Raw genomic sequence first — 24,768 nt, 5'->3', positions numbered from 1 at the left:
TCCAAACTGAACAATCCATTGCCCTCACCCACCTAATCCTTCACCTACACATCAACTCAGCCAATGAACACACCCGTCAACTCCTATCCTTAATAAAAGTCCTCAATCTTTCCTCTCCCACATCCACACCGGCTATTCACAGCATCCTCCTACAGGCCAACCGCAAATTAGAACAGCATGCCACTCTTCACCTCAAAAAACTATCCAATCTCCTGGTTTCCCACCTCCGGAAAGGCAACTCACTCACCCTTCACAACCTTTCCAGCAAACCTCAACCACCTCTCATTGCACACAAACCCAGTCTCTCCCATCTACTCAATCTCCCACTTCCAGCTCCACTCCCTCCAAAACCTCAAAATTCCTATCAACGCAATCTGGTACCACAACACCCTAATTCAGTAGTTAACCTTTCCTCCAAACCTCTCTCCCAATCCGAAACCTCTGTCCTAACCAAAGGCCTCACCTTCAGCCCCACTCCCAGATTCAACCAAACAGCCCTCGTCAAAGATTTACTGTCCTACACTCGTACTCTCTGCTGGAAGTATCACTTTGCCACGAAGAAAAATGATCCTAATCCTACCCCTAATGATCCAACTCCCCAAGACACTATTCAAATTGAACCCTGCCTGGAACAGTTCCGTCCTCCGTCACAGCGGGACCCACCTCCTCTTCCTCAAAATCACCCTCTCCAAACCTTCCAGGAATTTCTGACTTCCAGCCTTGCCTCTCAATCCTTCTTAAAAAACCTTAATCCTACTCCCAACATCACCACTGCTGAAGCCCAGGGAGAGACTGTTGAGTTTCCTAAACAAATGCAAAATTATAACCAATGCACAGAATGGGTTCAGGAAAAACAGGTCTACAGAAACAGCCCAACCTATAGAACAAGCAGGATTCTGAAGCAATTTTAGCACTATTGACCACATTCTGACCATTGTGTCTGTATATGTGTGGATGGATATGTGCGTGTGTGCGAGTGTATACCTGTCCTTTTTTCCCCCTAAGGTAAGTCTTTCCGCTCCCGGGATTGGAATGAGTCCTTACCCTCTCCCTTAAAACCCACATCCTTTCGTCTTTCCCTCTCCTTCCCCTCTTTCCTGATGAGGCAACAGTTTGTTGCGAAAGCTTGAATTTTGTGTGTGTGTTTGTGTGTCTATCTACCTGCCAGCGCTTTCGTTCGGTAAGTCACATCATCTTTGTTTTTATATATATATATATATATATATATATATATATATATATATATATATATATATATATATATATATATATATATATATATATGTGTGTGTGTGTGTGTGTGTGTGTGTGTGTGTGTGTGTGTGTGGTTATAATAGAGGGAAACATTCCACATAGGAAATATATATAACTTTTCGTAGTTACACTTCACATACGTTGTCTTCTTTTTACATGCAAGATGAGAAAAAATTTACAAGGTTTATACCAAAAAAAAATCCATTAAGGGAAATAACATTTTCTTCTTAATTACACTTTAATATTTTCTTAATTACACTTCACATATTTTGTCTTCTTTTTACATGCAAGTTGTAAAAAATGAAGGTTTACGCAGAAAAATCAAAAGATGAGCACCATATGTTTAGATAGCAAAGAAATTCATCAACATTATAGAAACTTTGAACTAATAGTAGCCTCTTTAATTCTTTTTTAAAATATATGTAAGTTTTGTGTGCTTTTTTTTGTTTTGGTAAGGCATTGAACATTATTTTGGGTAGATACATCACACTGTTTTGGTACAGGGATTTTGAATGTATGTTTCTATGGAAATTATGCTTGTTTTTGGTTTGATAGTCGTGTACTTCACTGTATAGAGAAGAGAATTCTTGATTTGACTTCAGGAAACATACTGATTCATAGATGAATAAACTAGGGAGGTTCAAAATTTGCAACTCCTTAAAGAGTCCTCTACAAGGATCTCTGTAGGCAACACTCTTCAGAATACGAATAGCTCTCTTTTGCAGCTTAAATAACTTTTTGTGAAACCTGTATTCCCCCAAAATATAATACCATATCTTAGATTACTATGTATGTAAGAGTAGTAGGCACATAGTACTGTTGAAAAATTGCAGTTTTCTTTAAGTTTTATTAATATATAACAGTGAATACTAAATTTTTTATTCAATAGTTCAACATGTTTTTCCCATCTCAAGTTATTGTCCAGCCATACACCTAAAAATTTCGTAAAAGAAGTTTGTTCTATCAAACATTTCCCAATCTCTACTCTTATGTTATTTTTTACTTTGTTCCTTATGTGCCTAAAGTTCAACCAAGTGGTTTTTTGTTATTTATAATTAAGTAATTGTCCTTAAACCATTCAGCTGCCTAATTCATTGTTGAAGCTATTTTTCCTTGTAGGTCAGTTTCACTAGCACCCTTAATAAAAAGGCTTGTATCGTCTGCAAAAAGTACTGATTCTGCTCTTGTTAGATGGTTAGGAAAATCATTAATAAAAACTAAGAACAGCAGAGGGCCTAGAACAGAATCGTGGGGTACACCACAGTAGACTTTCAGATATGTTGAGTAATATTTTGTGCCCTTATGTATTATTTCAACGCTTTGATATCTGTTGCACAGATACGATTGAAACCAGCTGTATGCTTTTCCACATTCTCCGTAGCAATACAGTTTCTCTAGCAAAATATCATGGCTGATGAGGTCAAATGCCTTGGATAGATCTAAAAATATTCCACAGTTTAAGTCCTCATTATCAATTGCAGTTAAAACCCATTCCAAGAAGTGATATACAGCTGTTTCTGTAGACCTGTTTTTCCTGAACCCATTCTGTGCATTGGTTATAATTTTGCATTTGTTTAGGAAACTCAACAGTCTCTCCTACATAATCCTCTCAATTACTTTAGCAAAACCTGACAGCTGTGATAATGGTCTATAATTTGGTATGGTATATGGGCAGTCTTTTTTATAAACTGGCTTTATTATTGAGTTTTTAAGTGCAGAAGGGAATTCACCAGTTTTAAATGATATATTAATAATATCTGCTAGTTCAGTTATTTTTTGTTTGTGCTATTTTTATAACCTTATAAGGAATACCATCACATCCACAGGACATTTTATTTTTCAGCTTGTTAATTGCATTTCTTACTTCTCAATGTGTAACTGGGTACAAAAACATTGTCTTGTAATTTGATGGAACTTTTAGTTACTAACTTTTTGAGTTCCCCATGTTCTTGATAAGATTTTGAGCACTGTTAATGTAGTAGTCATTGAACATACTGGCAACACATCGAGGGTCTTCAACAACTTTTCTCCCCTTTTTATGATTAAATTATTGTTTGTCACTTTGGATTTACCAGTGTTATGGTTTATGACCTTCCAAACTGATATGGTTTTATTGCTGCCTTTTCTGGTAATTAAATCATTGTTCAGTTTTTTTACTGCATGAGTAACTTTTCTGTAGACTTTTCTGTAGCATCTAAGCTATGGTTTTAATGCTGCATTACACTTTGAACGCCATCTCAGATTTCTAAGAGTACCTGCAGATTTCTTAATTCCCGCAGTTAACAATGAATTAGATTTCAGAGAGATTTTTACTTTTTTGAGGGGGAAAGCAACATCAAAGCAGTATTTGTAATCAGAGAAAAATGACTCGTATTTAGAGTCTACAGTTTTGTTTGGGTCTGTGTCCCATTCAACACTATGCAACATGCTATAAAAATTCCAAAGGCTACTTTCATTAATGTATCTTGTTTCTATATGGTTTCCACTGCCATATTTTTTCCTAACCATATTTTTTTACTAAGAGCTTGATTGCCATGTGGTCAGAGAAACCAGTATCTGTTACTTCAACCTCATAGCTACAAGTCTCTTTGTTAATAAACACCTGATCAGTTGTTGTCTCACACCCATCTTCATACTTGGTGACATCAGTTACTGTAGGTTCTAAATTATATGAGGTCAAGAGATTTAGCAATTGATCCTTGTGGGCATTACTGTTACTTCTAAAATTGACATTGAAATTAGCCAGTACAACTGCTGATTTTGACCTAAGACTCAATTCATTCATTAGATTCTCAAGATTTTTTTAAAAAATAAAGGAACATTCCCAGAAGTTGACCTATATATACAGATAGTTACCAAACCACAGACAGTCAGTTCACAGATACAGTATTCAAATTCTTTTTCTATACACTATGCTTTGCTTAAATTTACTTCTTTAGAATTAAGATTATCTCTAACATAAATACAAACACCTCCACATCTGTACTTTTCTCTGCAAAAACTGCTTATGATTTTAAATTTGGGAAGGGCTGCTGTACATATTTGAGAGTTTTGTAACCAGTATTCACTGACACATACAACTGATACTTGGATAAAACTGTCACTCAACAAGACTTCAAGTTCACCCAGCTTATTACATAAACCTTGTACATTCTGATACAGGACTGAAAACTGATTATTAGACGCAAAGTTAAATAAATTATTACTTATATTAACACTGCTTTCTTGTGGCTCTTTGTCACTAAAAAATCCTTGAGGTGATTTGGCTGTCTCACACTTCTTCTAATTGGTAGCCCAGAAATTATTGCTGCTGCTTCTGTTGGTTTTGATGAAATGGTCACTGATGCTAGTTGTGTCGGTTGGGCTTCTGCTTTTGTTGCTAAGATGGAGTGCTCATTGCTGATGCTGTTGGTGGTACTGCAGATGATGCTTATTGTGTTGTTTGTTGGGCTTCTGCTGTTACTGGACTAATTGGTACCCCAGAAATTATTGCTGCTGCTGCTGTTGTTGTTTCTGATGAAGTGGTTACTGAAGCTGGTAGCGGTGTTGGTTGGGCTTCTGCTGTTGTTGTTAAGACTGTTGTTGTGGTTCCTGGATTACTCATTACTGACACTCTTGGTGTTGCTGTAGATGAAGCTGGTTTTAGTGTTGGTTGAGCCTCTGCTGTTTGTGCTGTTACTGGATTGGGTTCTGCTGCTGATGATGGATTATCCACTATAACAATGGTCTCTTTTTTGTCCTAGCAATTGTACAATTTTATGTCCAAGGAGTGATTTTCCACTTGCATGCAAATGCAAACCATGTTTCATAAAGTCTTCTTGCTGCAAGAAATCAATAGATATGAAATGTGTGTCGAGGAATGCTTTATATATATATTTTTTTGAACTGTCTGTTTGCCTTAGCAATTTCTACATTCACACAAGAACTCTCTATCAGGTGGAATTCCAACGACAACTACTGATGCATTCTTGTTTCAACTCAAGGTTTCTTTCAAGCTATTTGTGACTTTAATTAATTCATTTTTTTATACGTCATTGGCACCCCCAATTATTACAGGACATCGATTAGAATTAGACGTTTTTGCATCTTTTATGTTTCTTGTTAGCTCAGCCATTGGTGCACCTGGCTTTACAGAAGAAGTAGCATTTATTCCATGTTCAATATGTAAAATTTCCGCTAGGCCACGTCCCTGACTGACTGAATGTATACTTTAAGTTTGGCACTTTGCGATTTTAGAGTTTGGGCTTGTGTCTGTATATGTGCGGATGGATATGTGTGTGTGTGCGAGTGTATACCTGTCCCTTTTTTCCCCTAAGGTAAGTCTTTCCAGTCCCGGGATTGGAATGACTCCTTATCCTCTCCCTTAAAACCCACATCATTTCGTCTTTCCCTCTCCTTCCCTCTTTCCTGATGAAGCAACCGTGGGTTGTGAAAGCTTGATATTTGTGTGTGTGTTTGTGTGTTTTTTATTGTGTCTATCTACCAACGCTTTCCCATTTGGTTAGTCACAGCATCTTTTTTTAATATATTTTTCCCATGTGGAATGTTTCTTTCTATTATATTCATATCAGAAATGTATATTAAATATATTTGCTGCTGTGACTCTTCAGTTACAGACCTTCCATCCAGTTCAATAGTGATGTGGCTGGTTGTCCTTTCTCTCTTCTCATTACATTCCATATAGCCTGAAGTCTGTTCTCAGAATGAGTTATTTGAGGCATAATTTGCATGTTACTTGATTTTTTAACAACATTTCATAGTAATTTTGAGTTTGTATCAGTTTGCCAGATTTAATGATGCCTGTTTTTCATGCACAAATGGGCTTCCGAAAATTGTCTTATTTGCATACAGTTCTTTTTTCTTGTTTACCCAGAATGATTAGTAAATCATATGACAGAGTATCTTTTGTGAATTTTGATGTACATAATAATAATGAAGGGGTCAGTGGAAGAAGGTACTAACCTTCAGTTTTATCTCTTAATCTGTTGTGTTTAGAAACACACCACATGCTGGTAATGCACAGTTCTATGTATAATGCTAGAAATCATTGTATACTATATAAGTTTCTTTGTCCTGTTGTATTTTTGTCCTTGTCTTTCAATTTGGCCAAACATATGACATTCAGTATCCCAAAAAACACTGTGCTGGGTTAGCGCTTACTTCCACCAACCTCTTCAATTGTTGTATTTTGGCATAATACTTTGAAATATCTTTCAGTGCTTTGTGATTATAGTTTGTCGTGATCCACTGTTCGGTAACTGAAAATATCTTCTTTATTTATCACAGTCCCCTTTTGTTCTGTATAGTAGAACATGGTCTTTGCCATCATAATTTTGAAGTCTTTTCAGTCTATAAATATCACATTTCTAAATAATATTCTTCAAAGTGATTTCAGCCGAAGACTTTTAAAATGGAAATCGCCAGTTTTTAGCCACAAATATCATATCAAATATTTGCTTCACTTGTACAAAATTGAAATAAATAACTATTGATGAATACATAATTCATTATTAGTGGTAATTATTTTAAGCATAAATAAGTGTATTGTGTTCAACTTTTATACATTTTACAAAAACATGAACTATATCTAGCAGCCTTGTAAGCCAATTCCAAAGTCACCACCGAGCGAGGTGGCGCCTTGGTTAGCTCACTGGATTTGCATTCAGGAGGATGAAGGTTCAGTCCTGCATCTGGCCATCCTGATTTAGGTTTTCTGTGACTTCCCTAAATTGCTCCAGGCAAATGCCAGTATGGTTCCTTTGAAAGGGCACTGTCGACTCCCTTCCCCGTCCTTGTCTAATCTGATGGAACCAATGACCTCGCTGTCTGGTCACCTCCCCAAAAAACAACCCAACCCAACCCAAAGCCGCTCTTGAAAATGTAGAACATTGTTGATAATGACCTAATAACAATTATCTTCTGTGTAATTCTGTGTAATTTCCTCTTTGGGCTTTTGATATCTTTAGTAACTGTGCTGGATGTGCAAATGGAAGATACTTATGTACCCCAAAAAGTGTAACTTCACCCACAATGGTGCCTGCAACAGGAACACCTCCAATACAACAGGCCGATCACCTGTAGCCACCAAATATAAAGTTGCCCAGTGCTGGTCTCTTCATAGCTTGCGTTATGTGGCTTTGCCTCTATATGTGAAATGTGACCACTGCTGCTGTTCATATGGACATACTTACACTTATGTTGTACAGTGCTTCAAGTGATGAATCTGTGGTGTCCGCAACTGCCAGACTTAGTGGAGCTTTGCAAAATAGCATACATCAAATTCTGAACAATGAATTATGATAAAATAATAGAAAAGTATAGAAAGAAATTTTCATACATAATGCCAAAATATAACAATTGAAGGGGTCTTTGGATGAAAGTGCTAGCCCACAACAGCATTTTTTGAGATATTGCTTGTTATACGAGGGCCGTTCAGACAGTAACCTCCGGTTGATTTAAAAAAATACACCAAGTTAAATAAAAATATTTTAATATATACATCTTACAACTACATATTTGCACTATTTTTCTACATAGTCTCCATAGCGATTGAGGCACTTATCATATCTTCTCACAAGCTTTGAAATTCCTTCTGCATAAAAATCACCCGCTTGTGCCTGGAGCCAGCCTGTGACCGCATCTTTGAGCTCTTCGTCGTCATCAAACCGCTGTGACCCGAGCCATTTCTTCAAATGCATGAAGAGGTGATAATCACTTGGCGCCAGGTCTGGGCTGTAAGGTGGATGGTTGATAATGTCCCACTTGAAGGACTCAAGAAGGGCCGTTGTTCTGCGAGCAGAGTGAGGACGGGCGTTATCGTGCAAAAAAAACGATACCGGAAGTCAGCATACCACGGCGTTTGTTCTGTATAGCCCGTCGTAACTTTTTTATTGTTTCACAGTACACGTCTTGATTAATGGTCATACCACGTTCCATGAATTCAACCAACAACACCCCTTTGGCATCCCAAAACACCGTTGCCATCAGTTTTCTGGCAGAAAAATCTTGCGAGGCTTTTCTTGGTTTGGTAGGCGAATTTGAATGTGCCCACATCTTTGATTGTTCTTTTGTCTCAGGGTTCACGTACTTAATCCAGGTTTCATCACCGGTCACAATTCTGTTTAACAATGGTTCTCCTTCGTCCTCATAACGTGACAGAAAGTCTAATGCAGAGGCCATTCTTTGAGTTTTGTGGTGGTTGGTAAGAATTTTGGGCACCCACCGTGCACAGAACTTACGGTAACCCAATCTTGCTGTCACTATCTCGTACAAGAGAGTCTTAGAAATCTGTGGAAAACCAGTAGACAACTCCGACATTGAGAAACGTCGATTTTCACGAACTTTTGCATCAACTGTCTGAACAAGTTCGTCAGTCACCAATGATGGTCTACCACTCCTCTCTTCATCATGAACGTTTTCTCGTCCACTTTTAAATAAACGTACCCATTCACGGACAACTCCTTCACTCATAACTCTTGGTCCATACACGGCACAAAGCTCACAATGAATAGCTGCTGCAGAATATCCTTTGGCTGTAAAAAACCTTATGACAGCACGCACTTCACATTTGGCGGGGTTTTCTATTGCAACACACATTTCAAACTGCCACAAAAACTAAACTAGCGCAGGTACGACGTTCACTCGACCACGGCTTGATGCCGACTGACCTGTTGAGTGTGTGAACGCACAGATGGCGTTGCTACTCCCCCCACAACCCGCACTGTGACCAATCGGAGGTTACTTTCTGAACTGCCCTCGTATGTTTGGTCAAATCCAAAGATGAGAACAAAAACACAATAAGACAGAGCAATTCCTTGTGCTTGACAAAATAGTAGGACTTGGACTCAATACCAATTCAACCACAAACTATTACGCATTAATGGTGTATATTAATTTCCTTCAATAATTGTTATTCTTTTGTTTTTTAGACTAATAGGTAATCTTTTGTTACGGAAGTTTATTTGTGTTCAATAAGTGTTGTTGTTTCTAAAGTAGGGATTAAAACAGTGCCCATCGCTTTTACTATTATCAGTAACATTATTTTTGCTGATGCAGCCTTTACATGTACACCCATAGCCAGCAGCTGGTTTACGAAAACAAAGAAAATTAGGTACAGAATAATTAAATCCTTTCTTTTATAAATTGCTATGTGCATTTCCTACCTAACTACATTCCTTCTTATTATGAATATATTGAATGAAAGCAACATCAGTTTATTTTATTCATTGATTTGCTGTCCATATAACAGACAGGTTTCAGACATTGCCATAGATTTAGTTCACATGTGCATTGAGGTACATGATTATACATCAGTACATTTACTTCTCTTGCCAATGAAAGATAAATCCATACATTGTCATAAAAGTGAAAAATGGTTCAAATGGCTCTGAGCGCTATGGGACTTAACATCTATGGTCATCAGTCCCCTAGAACTTAGAACTACTTAAACCTAACTAACCTAAGGACAGCACACAACACCCAGTCATCACGAGGCAGAGAAAATCCCTGACCCCGCCGGTAATCGAACCCGGGAACCCGGGCGTGGGAAGCGAGAACGCTACCGCACGACCACGAGCTGCGGACATAAAAGTGAAGCTCAATTTCAAATCTTCTAATGAATAACTGCATTTCACTGTTAATAAACACTACAGTTTATTCTGTAGGACACTTAAATTAGCTACCTTAAGGTGTGAAGATCATAATTTATCAGTTCTTTGGTTACAAAAACAAACTTATGGTATATACATTAACAGTTTTACAAGGAACACTACAGTTTGAAATCTTCTATTGAATAAGTGCATTTCACTATTAATAAACACTTGAGTGTGTTCTTTAGGGCATTTAAATTAGCTGCCTTAAGATCAGATAGCAGTCTGTTGTAAAAAAAAATGGTTCCTAGCGCATGTGGACTGTGGTCTGCAACCTTTCTCTAATTTGTAATTCTGAATGTTTTCCCTTACCTGTGTATTGTATTTATGTACTTTGCAGTTTATTACATTATATTATTAAATATGATTGCCTGCAGGTACAGAGAGCAGTGGTAAGTGTTTTATATTTCCTGAAAATTTCTCTACAAGGCTCTCTCTTGCATACATAGATAAAATAATAAATGAATAACCTAACCAAGAGTGTGGTATCTATGCTAGAGATAAATGTTTTCTGCAGCCAAGATGAGCACAGGTAATGTGATTATCACATTCCACATTTATGCATTAGGTTAAAGCTGGAACTGCTGTAATATGTTTCCTCAATGTAATATTATTCATGGTGACCTCTCAATTAGGTCAGGATATTAATCCTAATGGCCACCTTGGTAATCCTCTTCTCTTTGAGAGGAACATATTCTCACTACCTCTTCAGCTTTTGTTTGCATCCATAACAAAATAAGAATAGAGTTTATCCACCTACAAACATTTTACGTGTTATCAGTGTAGATATTTACATAGAGAGCTAAGAGATATGTTGTTCATAAAATTGCTCGATGTTTACATCAGTGATACATTGTTGCACCTAATGTGAAAATTATATATGCAGTAAACTTTTGTAACTTGTAAATGTCATGAACAGTCATTAAACAAACTACTTTGTAACAGTTACTTGTCTCACACATCACGTACACATCAGTCTCACATGTTGGCAAACCAGTTTCAACTAACTTCTTGCTCTGATTTATTTGTGCATACTTCATGTTCCATAGATTAAGATTAGAGTTATAATGCATGAATGAAAAAGAGAGCATTATGAGAACATCTGCTTCATTAATAAATTCAGCACTAAGAACATGGAATAATGTTTCTAAAACTAATTAACTGGAACAATTTTCTATTGAGGGTGTGGTGAACTCTGAGTGCTCTGTCAAGCCTCCATCTCAACTTTACTTTATTTAGTTCTTTGTTATACTTCCCATTCCCATAGTGGTGACCCCGCAGTTCGTTCATGTTTTGCATCTTTTGCACCGGTGTTATTGCAACAGGTTATATGCAGTATGCAATGACCACGCCAAACAATGCCTCGTTCCAAGATGTGGAAGCACAATTTCGCTCACCGAGTTTCGCCGTTTCTTTGCCAGTGGCGTATTCATCATTTAAGCACAGTGATCTGCGTTCTCAACCAATGCTGTGTGCTAACCTCATTAGTTTCCAACGGTCGACAACTACACTGTTAGAGCAAACAATGTACTCAGGCTTTGCGTCACCGGATTATGCCCATCTGACAGTGAAATGTAAACTGAACTGAACAATATTTTGAATTGTGCCTCTTCAAATCGAGTGTTTCAAGAACAAAGTGACCCCCATTCGAACATGTGTTTAGCCACCAGTGGCATGCTACATCAGTTACTGTCGGGCCGTGTGCAACGCCGCCATTACTACAAATCATGCCGGATCCATTCCACGCATGTAGTGTTCCAGTTGTGTCTAATTTACATGCACAATTCAGTGTTTCTCATAACACAGACCCCTTACCTCACCGCAGTGGCCTGTCACATTCACTACAGGCATGTTCTGCATCGGATAGTTTCCACGCGGGTTGCATTCTCAACCCGCACCCAGCCCCACTCGCGGGGCTCCGCGTTTCCGGTCGCTCAACTGCCTGTCGCTCCCACAGCACCGCCCGTGTCTGTTGTGCCGGTCTCTCGCCCTGTTCCAGAAGCGGGTCATTTCCATCCAGCACTCGTCACTCACAGTCCAGTTTCCAGGCCTCCCCCTGATGTGCTGTCCATCCACACATTTCCGTGCCTGCCGCACTGTGTTTTCGTGACACACAGTCAACTATACCAGCTGCCGCTACTACGGATTCACTCGGCTGGTTTAAATTTGGGCCTACCGTGCCGGCCTTTGACTAAACCTCAGTTCGACCACTACCCCTAGAGACACAGAAGCTGCCGTCGTCACCCCCTCCTGGCCGCCTGCCCTTATATGAGGACAACCCGGCATCACGGTTCACACTGGTCAAGCACCTGTTTGAGTTACATCATGTTTCTGACGACAACTCAAAGTTTCTCTGCCTCGTCACACACGTCCACGACCACTCAGATTTTATTTGTAACCTGCTCCTTTCGCCGTCGCCTGCACCAAAATACGAGTTTGCAAAGAAGACTATAATGGAACGACTTGCCTGCTTGCCACAAGAGTTAATAATCAAGATTCTCTACGAGGAGCACCTGGGAGAACGCACCCCCTCACAACTCTGGCACTGTTCGATTGCTCATGAACGAGCATACCGTGCCTGACGCCATGCTATGGGCTGTGTGGTCTGCCAAACGATCTACTGATCTACAGATCCATCTGTTACCACACTCGTTCGAGTCCATCGGCTCGTGCCTACACATCACTGACCAGTTGTATTCACTGCTGCAGCAACATCAGCCGGTTCATTCCACACCGTTCATCGGCACAGCCACCCCCGCATACCGACCTTCGGCCGGCAGAGGCAGGGCTCACTCCGCCGTCACCTCGTCTGCTTCTCCTGACAGCGTCGGCTCACTCTCGCTGCTATCCGAGCACTCCAGTATCGCCCACACACCTTATGTACCGGTCTATTTACCGGAACAAATCAACGAGGACAAACCGCCCCTGCTGTCGCAGTCTCCACCTCCTCCTCACCCTGCTCAACCTTTCTGCAGGTACCGCAATGTGTTCAGCGACGACACCGAGAAGTGCAGGTTGCCATGCCAATACCCAAACACCAACCACAGGAACTAAGGGACGCCGAGTCCTGTGGGCGTCCTCTTACACTACACTCTGTTCATTCGTCCACCTGGGCAAGTTGTTGTCTCTATGTGACTGACATTGTGTCAGGTCTAGCTTTCTGGTCGACACTGGTGCTGATGTGTCGATCATACCTACTTCGATGGCTCCACCTGCTTCTTCACAGACAAAGTCACTTCTACGAGCTGTCAATGCATTGACATTACCTACCTCAGGCTCAGTAAAGGTTACGATGACCCCATCTTCTTCTCTACGTTTTCCGTGGATGTTCTACATTGCCAACGTCGATGAACCGATCCTCGGTATGGATTTTTTGTCCCGTTACGAACTATCTCTGAATGTGATACAGGGTTCAGTGCTCCACCGTCCTACAAACATTCACACACCGTGCACCCGCACCTATGTCCAACGCTCTGTTTCCACCGCAACATACGATATCGTATGCGAGTGCTCCGCCCTCGCGGGCAACATTGTGACCTACGTTACCGACTTACTGTCAGAATACGACTCGGCGACACAACTCCACCAGGACAACGAGAAATTGAAACAAGGCATCGCATCCACTTACAGCGAGCTCGTCGCGGCTCGTACCTCGCTTCTGCAACTGCAGTCCACGGCGCTGCCACCTAAACGAGATAGCTCAGTCGAGCCTAGCTCGAACTCTCACCAGGTTAGTCCATGAACTTTACTTGCGTGGGATGTTCAAACCCCCCCTCCCCATTACACTCGCATCATCCAGTGCCGTGTGTTTCAAACAGTGCTGCTAATGACAGTGGCGCGCACGTTGCGACCACACCCACCTCTCGAACAGCTACCCCGCGTGTCGATAAACATTCCCCCTCTCTCACTCATGGGCTACATGACCCAGTAGCCATTGTGGCCCCACCTGTGACGCCAGTGCTGCTCTCGTCCGTGCCGGTTGTCCAGTGCAAGATTAACAGCGGACAGTCGCCGCCTGTTCCCTTTCTCTCGGCACTGTGCACGCGCCCACCCCCTCCACACAAACACATGCCACGCTCCCGTAAGAGACGTGTGACTTTCGTACTACCTTTCCCCACTCATGCTAACGGCTAGCCTCGCCACGCCCTACTTATCCGAAGACTCGGCGCCAGGACCTTAACCAATCTTATGTGCAGTTCTCAGTTTCTTCCGTCACTGATGGAATGACATACAAGATAGTTACCACTGCCGTCCCTCCTATTAGGCTTAAGGACCGACGCCTCAACTCTCCCTATCAAGCTGCGTGCGGCCCGGCAGCAGATTAATGAACTTTTGGCAGCAAGTGTTCTGCAACCTTCAGACGGCAACTGGTCGTCACTAATCCACCTTGCCCCCAAACACGATGAATGTTTTCGTCTGTGTGGCGATTACAGATGCTTAAATGCTCGTGCTGTCATCCTCAGTGATCACAAACCACTGGCAGAAGCGTTCTGCAACCCACCCGAGGACAGCCTCTTCAACGTCCTTATCTTGGCCCCTACCAGGTCCTGCAGCGGGAGGACACGACTTTTGATATCACGATTAAAGACCACACACAGACTGTTTCTCTGCATCACCTGAAACCGGCTTTTGTCGACCCTGACTGTCTCACACCGCCGCAGTCGGACTCTGCAGACGATCCATCCTTGATCGAGAATGAAGACGAGCTCCCATCAAACTCACCACACACCGCTTCCGCCGAAGACTGTTCGCCACCGTTCACTAGTTTTCCGACCTCAACCCCTGTTTCACCCTGCGCGGGTTTTGTGCCCTCACCTCCAACGTCGGAGACACACACATGTACTATCAGTTTATCCTAAAGTGTGGCGCAGCACCGAGTGAACAATGTTTCTATAGTGACATTCGACAGCCGAGTGCTCATTCTTTTGACAGATACCGAGGACCCGCCATCGGACAGTACCTTACACGTCAACATTGCACAAAACCTCACACTCCTGCGTGAGTGTGACCGAGCATCTCTGCGTGCTTTCGTTTCTATGGATGGCTCTATGCACTTAAGGGCCACACACACCTCCACCACGTCATCAATCGCTCCGCCCGCTTACTCCCCAGCCGGCCGCCGTCTCATCCAGCCACGGTGGCTGACTGACTATGAAGGGGACCTGCCTCTCGCCACTCTGCCTGCACGATCCACCTTGTTCGAGATGGAAGTACGTGTGGTGTGCCTGCCTACAAGCACGATTTCCACCGACATCCACACCCACACGCCCTCACCCTTGGACATCTGTAGTACTCCGTATTGCGAGGGGGAGGGGGGGGCTGTGTGGCATCGATAGTTCATATCAACCACAATGCTTAATATCTGTGAAGTCTAGGTGCTCTGTTGATCCTCCATCTTAACTTTACTTTAATCAGTTCTTTGTTATTCCTCGTACTGTATGGACGCAGTATCAAGTGTAAATATATTCGAGCTACAGCATATATGGGAATTAAGTTTTCTGTATCCCGATTACCGATCCCATTCCCATAAGGGAAACTATGTGAGCATTGTAAGATGAACATGATATTAAAATATAGGATTTATATGTTAAACCCTATTAAATGTTATTTATTGTGTAAACTTGACACAGGTAGTAAGTCCCCCCACCCTCTCCCGTAACTGATGCTGTATATTAATAGTTACATTTGTATTAACCAAGACAAGAAAATGGTGATTGATGTACTTTGGTATTTGCTCTTAAAAGAATTGCTTGTTTTTGCAAATCTATAGACAATAAGTGAACATTTTCAGCTACTACTGCAATATACGAGGTCCAATAAATTGAATGCATGTGTTTGAATATTTTCACTCCCCTTATATTTTCATATTTCATTATTAGTTCTTTGTTTGAAAACTGCAGAATCTCTTATTCAGTTACTGACCCCTCCCATCTTTTTTTCCAGAGACTTGACAAAATATTATGGAAAATTTCTGGCAGTTGATGGAATATCTGTTTGTGCAAGAAAAGGTGAATGTTTTGGTCTTCTAGGAGTGAATGGTGCAGGAAAATCAACAACATTCAAAATGTTAACAGGAGATGAAAAAATCTCATATGGTGATGCTTATGTCATTGGGTTAAGCATTAAATCAAATATGAAGAAGGTACAGTAGTTGATTATTTATTTATTTATGGTCCCTGGCACCGTGTGTTGTATGAGGGCTGCCCAGAAAGTAATGCACCACATTTTTTTTTCTTCAACAATTCTTTATTGAACATAATAATCACACACACGAAAGAATGGTGTTTTATCTACACACCTTGTTTTTTCATGTTTCCTCCATCCCCTTCTATGGCCTTCCTCGAGTGCAAAACAAGGACGTGTATGCCCTGCCAGTACCAATCCTTGACCTAGTGGTGGAGCCAGTGTTTCACTGTATGAGTCACCTCCTCATCGTTCCCAAAATATCGTCCAAAAATGGCATCCTTTAATGGCCCAAACAAGTGCATGTCCAAGGGGCTAGGTCAGGGCTGTAGGATGGGCGGGGCAACACTGTTCAACCCTGTTTTGTAATGTGTTCAGCAGTCCTCGGACTTGTGTGGGGATGAGCATTATCGTGTCGCAGCAAAACATCTCCTGTGTTGCTGTGGCATCAAAGTCGCCATTTTTGTTAATGTGTCAAAATATGTTTCTGAATTAATGGTACCACCCCGTGGCATCACATCAATGAGACTCACACCTTCACAGTCCCAGATCATGGTAGTCATGATCTTACCGGTGGAAGCAGTTGCTTTGAATTTTTTCTTCTGTGGGAGTGGGAATGGCACCATTCCATTGACTGTCGTTTTGGTTTCGTTAGCATAGGTCTCACCACCTGTCACAATCTGGGACAAGGAGGCCTATTCCTCAGCTTCAAAACATTGCAAAAAATCAAGACAAATGTATTTTCTCTGCGATTTGTGATCCACCGTGAGACATTGTGGGACCCATCTTGCACACACTTTTGAATATCCAAGAGTGCAGATAATTGCATCCACACTTCCTTTTCTGATTGACAAATGCAGCACCAACTGCCAAGTTGTAATGCATCTGTCCTCATGAATGACAACATCAGCTCGCTGCAACATGTCAGGTGTGACAGCCGCGGATGGTCTCCCCAACTGTGGAGCTCCACCAAACCGCCTTCTGATGACCTCACCCTCCATGCCTAGTGACTAACTGTACCTCTATCAACAGCAGATGCTCCGTAGACTTTGCACAAGTGTTTGTGAATATTCCACACAGTTTTGCCTCTGCAGTGAGAAATTCAATGCCACATTTCTTGTAACGTACATAACTTACAACGCCATTTTGAAACTGTCCTGCAGCTATGTTGTCTGGCAGAAGTGACAGAAACATGGCACGCTCACTCAGGAGACTTCAAATAATACAACAGTAACATTTCGCTTTCGTAGTATTGTTTTCAGCTTTTGGGGAGGGGGGTGGGGGGGTGGGGGGTGGGGGGGGGAAGAGGTGGTGCTTTCTGGGCAATGCTCTTACATTGTACAAAGATGTATGACATGGTTTACAGTAACTGTGTGGTGATTGTTTCATTTTTTATAGAACATTATGAAACAGTATTAAAGTTAAATATTTTCAAATGCATAAGCTTAGATGTATTATGGCATAAAAATTGTCAAAAAGCTAAATATACATAGGGGAATGCTAAGAATGTGAACTAACAGTAGTGTATATGGGCTTACAATGCATGGTGGGAATTAAGAAACTACAATAAGTACAAATGTATAGGCTTATTTCTATGCAGTCCTAGCACAACTGACTTACAGTCAATTTATTTCAGTATATCAAACAAGATTAAGAATAGGTAAAAATTAATTTAATGTGTTATTTGACGGTTAGTGATCTCATGTTCTTATTTTATTGGGAAGGAGCTAGTGTAAATTTGCCAACAATAGAGTAAAAGGAGTGTGTGACAAGTAGTTCTTTTACTTTTTCCCTGATTGAGAGCCCTTCACTATTTCTTATCGTCATAGGAAGCCAGCTTGACACCTACTTAGACTCGGGGACAGCAGATGAACGTTCAAATTTATTCTTGTATTGTGCACATGTATGCCCCCATTTATGTGAAGAGGTGCATTTTTTTAGCAAATAAGACTGTTTCCATTATATAAATATAGGGTACTGGTAAAATTTTCAAGTCTTTGGAAATTGGCCTTGCTGATGATCCAAGATGTTCTTGCTTCATTATTTCTAATAGCCTTTCCCTGAAGGGGATGCCATATGTTAAAATGGAATGAACTAGGCCAATGTGCATTGTTTTTAATGTATCTATATTGCATGTTTGCTGAGAATACTAAATGCATAACAGAGGCTGCTCAGCTTATTCAGTACTTTATCTCTGTGCACGTCTCACTTCAAACTGTTATCTTCCCAGATTCCCAAAAATTTCGTTGCTTCTACTTGATCGATTTCATGGCCTTGTATTACTGTTGTGGTCGTTTGAGTAGGTTTGTTTTTTTATGGATTCAAGAGCATGTGGGCTGTTTTATTTGCATTCAGCAACAGTTTATTTCTGTGGAGCCAGGGCAGCAGCCTACTCATTGTATCTGATATATGGTCACCCATTTGTTGCACTGATGTGCTGTTGAACAACAGATTTATATCATCAGAAAATAGCACAGGAAAAGTTTTAGGAAGGTTCAGGAGAAGATCATTAATAAAAGACAGAAAGAGAAGGGGGCCCAAAACAGAGCCTTGTGGCACATCACAAGTAATCAGGCCTGTGTTAGAGCAAGTTCTTTCTTTGCTAGTGCTAGAGACTTCAACTACTTGCATCCTATTCATTAAGTATGACTCAAACCATTGATTACATACCCCTTGGGCACCATATGTGTGTGATTTCTGAAGTGATATCTTGTGATTAACCAAATACTTTTAGTTAGGTCAATGAACAATCCAGGGGTGAATTCTCTGTGACTGAAAGAAGAAAAAATTTGGTTGCAAAGAGCAAAGAGGGCATCATTAACAGATCTGTGCTTGTGAAACCCATATTCGTATCCAGAAAATAAGTTTTCTTTATGCAGAAATTCTAACACGTGACTGTACACGACTTTTTCAGTTACCTTTGATGATACTGCTGGTAGGATTGGTATTGGCCAGTAATTATTTACATCATGTGGGTCACCCTTTTTAAAAACTGGGATGACTTTTGAGATTTTGAAGAGTCCAGGAAAGCAGCCATTGCTCAATGAACAGTTTATTACATCACAAATGGGCCCAGGGATTTCTGTGGCAATACTTTTTATTAAATGGTCAGACAAACCATCAGTACCATAAGAGTATGAGATTTTTATTTCTCTGATAATTATAAGTCTGCAGCTGATGTTAGTGTTAGGATTTGTGACCTGTCTGATTTTTTTAGCACTATTCAAAGGTTTTTGTGGCTTGGCCATTCCTGAAGAAAGATTGCTTATGTTACTTGTGAAATGTGCATTAAACAATTCACTTATACTTTAATATCTGATATTTTTTTCCCATTCTCTTTTACAAAATCGGACAGTGGTTGCTTAGGCTTTGTTCATGTAGCACCACTGAAACTTTCCTCACAGCTCTACTACTCATTTTGTTTTCATTTTTAATGTACTGGTTGACTCAGAGATTTTTTGCCTTGGATATTACTTTCTGAAGAACTTTTTTGTATTTTTCGAAATAATTAAGAAAATTAGAGTCTCTGTTGCTTTTACTTTGCATGTACCATTTTTTCTTAGCTTTACAGGAGGTGAGTGTCCCTTGTGTTATCCATCCTTTGTATTCAGGTTTCCTGGGGGTTCTAATTACACGTTTCTTGAGAGGGAAGGCAATATTAAATATGGCAGGCTTACATCAAACAGGAGTTCTCAGTGGTCAGAGAGGCTATTGACAAGTTCTCAGGTTTTATTACTGGGGCAGTGACGGGGCGAAGGACGCTTGTATATGTGAACTGCTCATCAACCGACGAATGGCAACATGGCAATCCCATGGCCAATCGAGCGCAAGGTGCCAAGTTTCCATAGCTTAAAAATGGTGTGTTGTCGACCTACACAACATTAGTAATTTTGGTTCCTACTGGCATCAGCTATCCAGGATTAAAATTTCAGGACACAATTTTTCTCCACCCTGTATAGTTTATGAAGACTGTTTAGCTGCAGTCCATTATGTGAGTGAAGTTTCTGCTATATTGGCATTCACGAAGTTAACATTTTTGAAATGCTTGAATATTTTTGCAAATTATAATTAGCAGATTTTATTTCATTATTTACACATGACTGATCTGGAAGATTCCTAAATAAAACACTTTGAAGTGATCACATGTTAGTTTATAAAGAACATAAAAAGTTTCACATGTTGCTCTGTCTTGTGATGGAGGTGAGTAAGTGGCAGGGGGTAGGTGCACAGTTTAGAGAATGATTGCAGGGGTGGGAAACTTGAGGTAGGGATGATGACGTTGGAATGTTCGTTTGGAATGACATGTAAATTTGTCCTGAGTTTCAAAACAGTATTTCAGCTTAAATATATTAAGTAATATGAAACTAATACAAAAACAGGCAGCTATCACAAAAAAACTATGTTTATAATGTGTAGTAAGGATGACTATAATACTTTATTTCTGTTTAATTTTCCATCAATAGGTATACCAAGAAATCGGATACTGTCCACAGTTTGATGCCCTTTTAGAGGAACTGACAGGATATGAAACACTGATGATGTTTTGTCTTATGAGGGGTTTAACCTATGATGATGCTAAATTCAGCATCAGTGAATGGGGAGATAAGCTTTTATTATCAAAGCACATCCACAAGAAAATTAAGGAGTACAGGTATGTGAAAAGAATTTTTCAGTGTCTTCTTTCAATGTCTCTGTCACTCTTTCCCTTTCTCTCCACTTCTTGTTTAAGCAAATTAAACATGAAATAAATTCCCAGAGTTTTGTTGAGAATCTGGATGCACAAAGGTATTTTCCTACCTGTCGTATATCTCCAGGTTATTGTTCTCTCTCTGATGAAATAGGATAGTGTTTTTAAAATTGTATAGGAGGAGCTGACGACTCTTCATGGTACTCACTACATTACGTGGTCAGTGTGGGGTTCAAACAGTGATCGTCTACATGCTCCGTGTGTGTTAAACGAAAATCTCAGACTCGTAACTAGACAAATACACAATGAAATTGTACAAGCAGATACTCAAGGTGAAATTACCCAACAATAAATGAAAGATGAAATTTTGCAACTAGATGCTCTAATTGTACATTGTAATGACAATTTGAAGGCTCTAAAAGAATAGTTAAATTATTCAAGTGCAACAGATGGTGGGTCAGTTCATCCTTATATCCAAAGAAGTAGGCCAATATTGCAAGAGCAGAAAACACAAAACATCAATAGTGCTGACTGTTCCGATGACTGTGACATGTTAGACACCGCAGTAAACATAAGCGTAGGACAAACATGAATAGAACCACAGTACAGCGTCAGTGCACGTAACTAACATTCACATGTTATTTGACGAAAGTGACAAAAACTGTGCATGCATTTTAAATGAGTATCATGAGACATTCTCTCTGTAGTGACCTCTGTTAAACCGGGTGCACTATTTAACAAAGTTATCATTGATTGATATTCATAACAAAATAAAATGCCTGGGAATAGAAGGTGCACTAATAGTGTGTGCTAGAGCAAATCACAGTAGAAATTATGTACAAGACCTATACTTTCAGAAGTGCTGTAAATGAGGTAATCAGAAACACAGTACACACAAGTATCACACTAGTTGATGTAATCAGATTGCTAAGAAGACAAGACTTCACATGGCACATAAACAGAGGAGGAAGACAGAAGCTATGCAGGGAATTACAGTCTACAATAACAAGCTAAATGCAGACAACACTAATTCAAAATAACACAGGAATAACTGTATGGACAGAAGAAAAATCTCCTACAAAATTGAAAGACCAGAAAGCTTTCACAACTGGACCATCACACTGAAAAAATGACAAAAATCACACTGACTCAAAAACAGAAGAAGTAGGTGCAGCATTAACAGAAGTATTGGAGCCATCACATTGTTCAAAACAGGTAGATCACAATGTGTCAACAGAAGAACCAGCTGGAGCACCATGAAATGTAATAAATGAACCATCACACACGATGACATAAAAAGAATGTGAAATACATCAAAGTAAAAAAAAAAGCAACAGACAGTAACTTCATAAATTTCACAAGTAGAAAGGAAACCAATGTGGACTTTGCAGAGAGTATGGGCAGTCCCTCACTACTTTGCAAATGATTTTTTATTCCACAGCCAACAAAAGGGAAGGAGGACTGGTAAATAATAATGAGTACAGCCAGTCTCCAACTATAAGTACAACAGATTTTCAACAACTCAGGAGTCATCAAAAGGAAAATAATATTAAGGTCTTGCATCAAAACATTCAGTACCTACACAACAGAAAACTAGAAGTGCTACTGAACTAAACACAACCAGATTTATTATGCCTTATTGAGCATGGACCAAATGAACCAGAACTTTGCAGTCTAATAATAAAAAACTATGATCTGATTAATTATTTCTGTAGCTCAAAATATGAAGGTGGAGGAGTTGCTACATATAATAAGAAAATTATTAGTCTATAAGATACTGAATGTTGTGAATGTATAAACCCTCCAGCATGCATTGAAAAAAAATTTGAAATTACTGGCATAATGAGTGAAGAACTAAGAATTTTCTGTGTATATATGTCTCCAAGTGGTAACATTGCAACATTTCTGAAAAAAGTATCAAAATTGTTACAGAAGTTTAAAATGAAGGATGTTGTAATATATGGAGACTACAACATAGATATGAATAAAGAATCAAAACCAAAACATTAATTGAAAGAAACGTTATCATAGTGGAATATAAAGCAGTGGTTATAAGTCTTCTAGAGCGGTGCGTGCTCCTTGCCAGCTTCAGCAGACTCCCATGGAGTAAGCAGTCTGATGATGACTAGGACAGTGGTCGAAACCTCTCACCTGTAAATAAACAAACATCTTGTGTCATATGAAAATAAAAATAAATGTACCGACAAGAATGATTTATTGGAGTCAGACCACCATTCATAACATTATCACTAATATTGAGAATAGTGAATGTGAAGCAAAATTCTGCAAAAAGAAATCTGTGATCATTGTGGGTTCATAGTTTGCATCTACAAAAATAGGAGCTCAAAAACAGAAGCAAAGCGAGACAAGAGAGAAGTCAGGATTATAAATATGCAGAACATGAACATTTTTTAAATAATAATCAGGAAAGAAGATTTGACTGAAATAATGCATGCACAAAGCACAAATGAAAAGTATGATGCATTTCTATTACACTCCTGGAAATGAAAATAAGAACACCGTGAATTCATTGTCCCAGGAAGGGGAAACTTTATTGACACATTCCTGGGGTCAGATACATCACATGATCACACTGACAGAACCACAGGCACATAGACACAGGCAACAGAGCATGCACAATGTCGGCACTAGTACAGTGTATATCCACCTTTCGCAGCAATGCAGGCTGCTATTCTCCCATGGAGACGATCGTAGAGATACTGGATGTAGCCCTGTGGAACGGCTTGCCATGCCATTTCCACCTGGCGCCTCAGTTGGACCAGCGTTCGTGCTGGACGTGCAGACCGCATGAGACGACGCTTCATCCAGTCCCAAACATGCTCAATGGGGGACAGATCCGGAGATCTTGCTGGCCAGGGTAGTTGACGTACACCTTCTAGAGCACGTTGGGTGGCACGGGATACATGCGGACGTGCATTGTCCTGTTGGAACAGCAAGTTCCCTTGCCGGTCTAGGAATGGTAGAACGATGGGTTCGATGACGGTTTGGATGTACCGTGCACTATTCAGTGTCCCCTCGACGATCACCAGTGGTGTACGGCCAGTGTAGGAGATCGCTCCCCACACCATGATGCCGGGTGTTGGCCCTGTGTGCCTCGGTCGTATGCAGTCCTGATTGTGGCGCTCACCTGCACGGCGCCAAACACGCATACGACCATCATTGGCACCAAGGCAGAAGCGACTTTCATCGCTGAAGACGACACGTCTCCATTCGTCCCTCCATTCACGCCTGTCGCGACACCACTGGAGGCGGGCTGCACGATGTTGGGGCGTGAGCGGAAGACGGCCTAACGGTGTGCGGGACCGTAGCCCAGCTTCATGGAGATGGTTGCGAATGGTCCTCGCCGATACCCCAGGAGCAACAGTGTCCCTAATTTGCTGGGAAGTGGCGGTGCGGTCCCCTACGGCACTGCGTAGGATCCTACGGTCTTGGCGTGCATCCGTGCGTCGCTGCGGTCCGGTCCCAGGTCGACGGGCACGTGCACCTTCCGCCGACCACTGGCGACAACATCGATGTACTGTGGAGACCTCACGCCCCACGTGTTGAGCAATTCGGCGGTACGTCCACCCGGCCTCCCGCATGCCCACTATACGCCCTCGCTCAAAGTCCGTCAACTGCACATACGGTTCACGTCCACGCTGTCGCGGCATGCTACCAGTGTTAAAGACTGCGATGGAGCTCCGTATGCCACGGCAAACTGGCTGACACTGACGGCGGCGGTGCACAAATGCTGCGCAGCTAGCGCCATTCGACGGCCAACACCGCGGTTCCTGGTGTGTCCGCTGTGCCGTGCGTGTGATCATTGCTTGTACAGCCCTCTCGCAGTGTCCGGAGCAAGTATGGTGGATCTGACACACCGGTGTCAATGTGTTCTTTTTTCCATTTCCAGGAGTGTATTATATATTCCATGCATTCTCCCCCAAAATGACCTGACCAAAAAAACAAGGTCACAGTAGGCAATGCCTTAGCAAAGAA

At 40.9% G+C, this 24,768-nt stretch overlaps 1 protein-coding gene across 2 annotated transcripts in view; it reads left to right on the top strand.

Moving 5' to 3' along the window:
• The window catches only part of LOC126237527 (phospholipid-transporting ATPase ABCA3), a 707,258-nt gene that overhangs the window by 625,227 nt on the left and 57,263 nt on the right, over window positions 1-24,768 (top strand). For both annotated transcript variants that reach the window (XM_049947708.1, XM_049947709.1), the window contains exons 26-27: window positions 15,846-16,044; window positions 20,549-20,736. In XM_049947708.1, coding sequence (XP_049803665.1) covers window positions 15,846-16,044; window positions 20,549-20,736 — 387 coding nt within the window. The remainder of the gene's footprint in view (window positions 1-15,845; window positions 16,045-20,548; window positions 20,737-24,768) is intronic.

Source organism: Schistocerca nitens, chromosome 2, assembly GCF_023898315.1.
Source record: "Schistocerca nitens isolate TAMUIC-IGC-003100 chromosome 2, iqSchNite1.1, whole genome shotgun sequence".
Classification (NCBI taxonomy): domain Eukaryota; kingdom Metazoa; phylum Arthropoda; class Insecta; order Orthoptera; family Acrididae; genus Schistocerca; species Schistocerca nitens.
The sequence above is the reverse complement of the archived record's forward strand: the minus strand, read 5'-3'. Positions and strand labels throughout refer to the sequence as shown.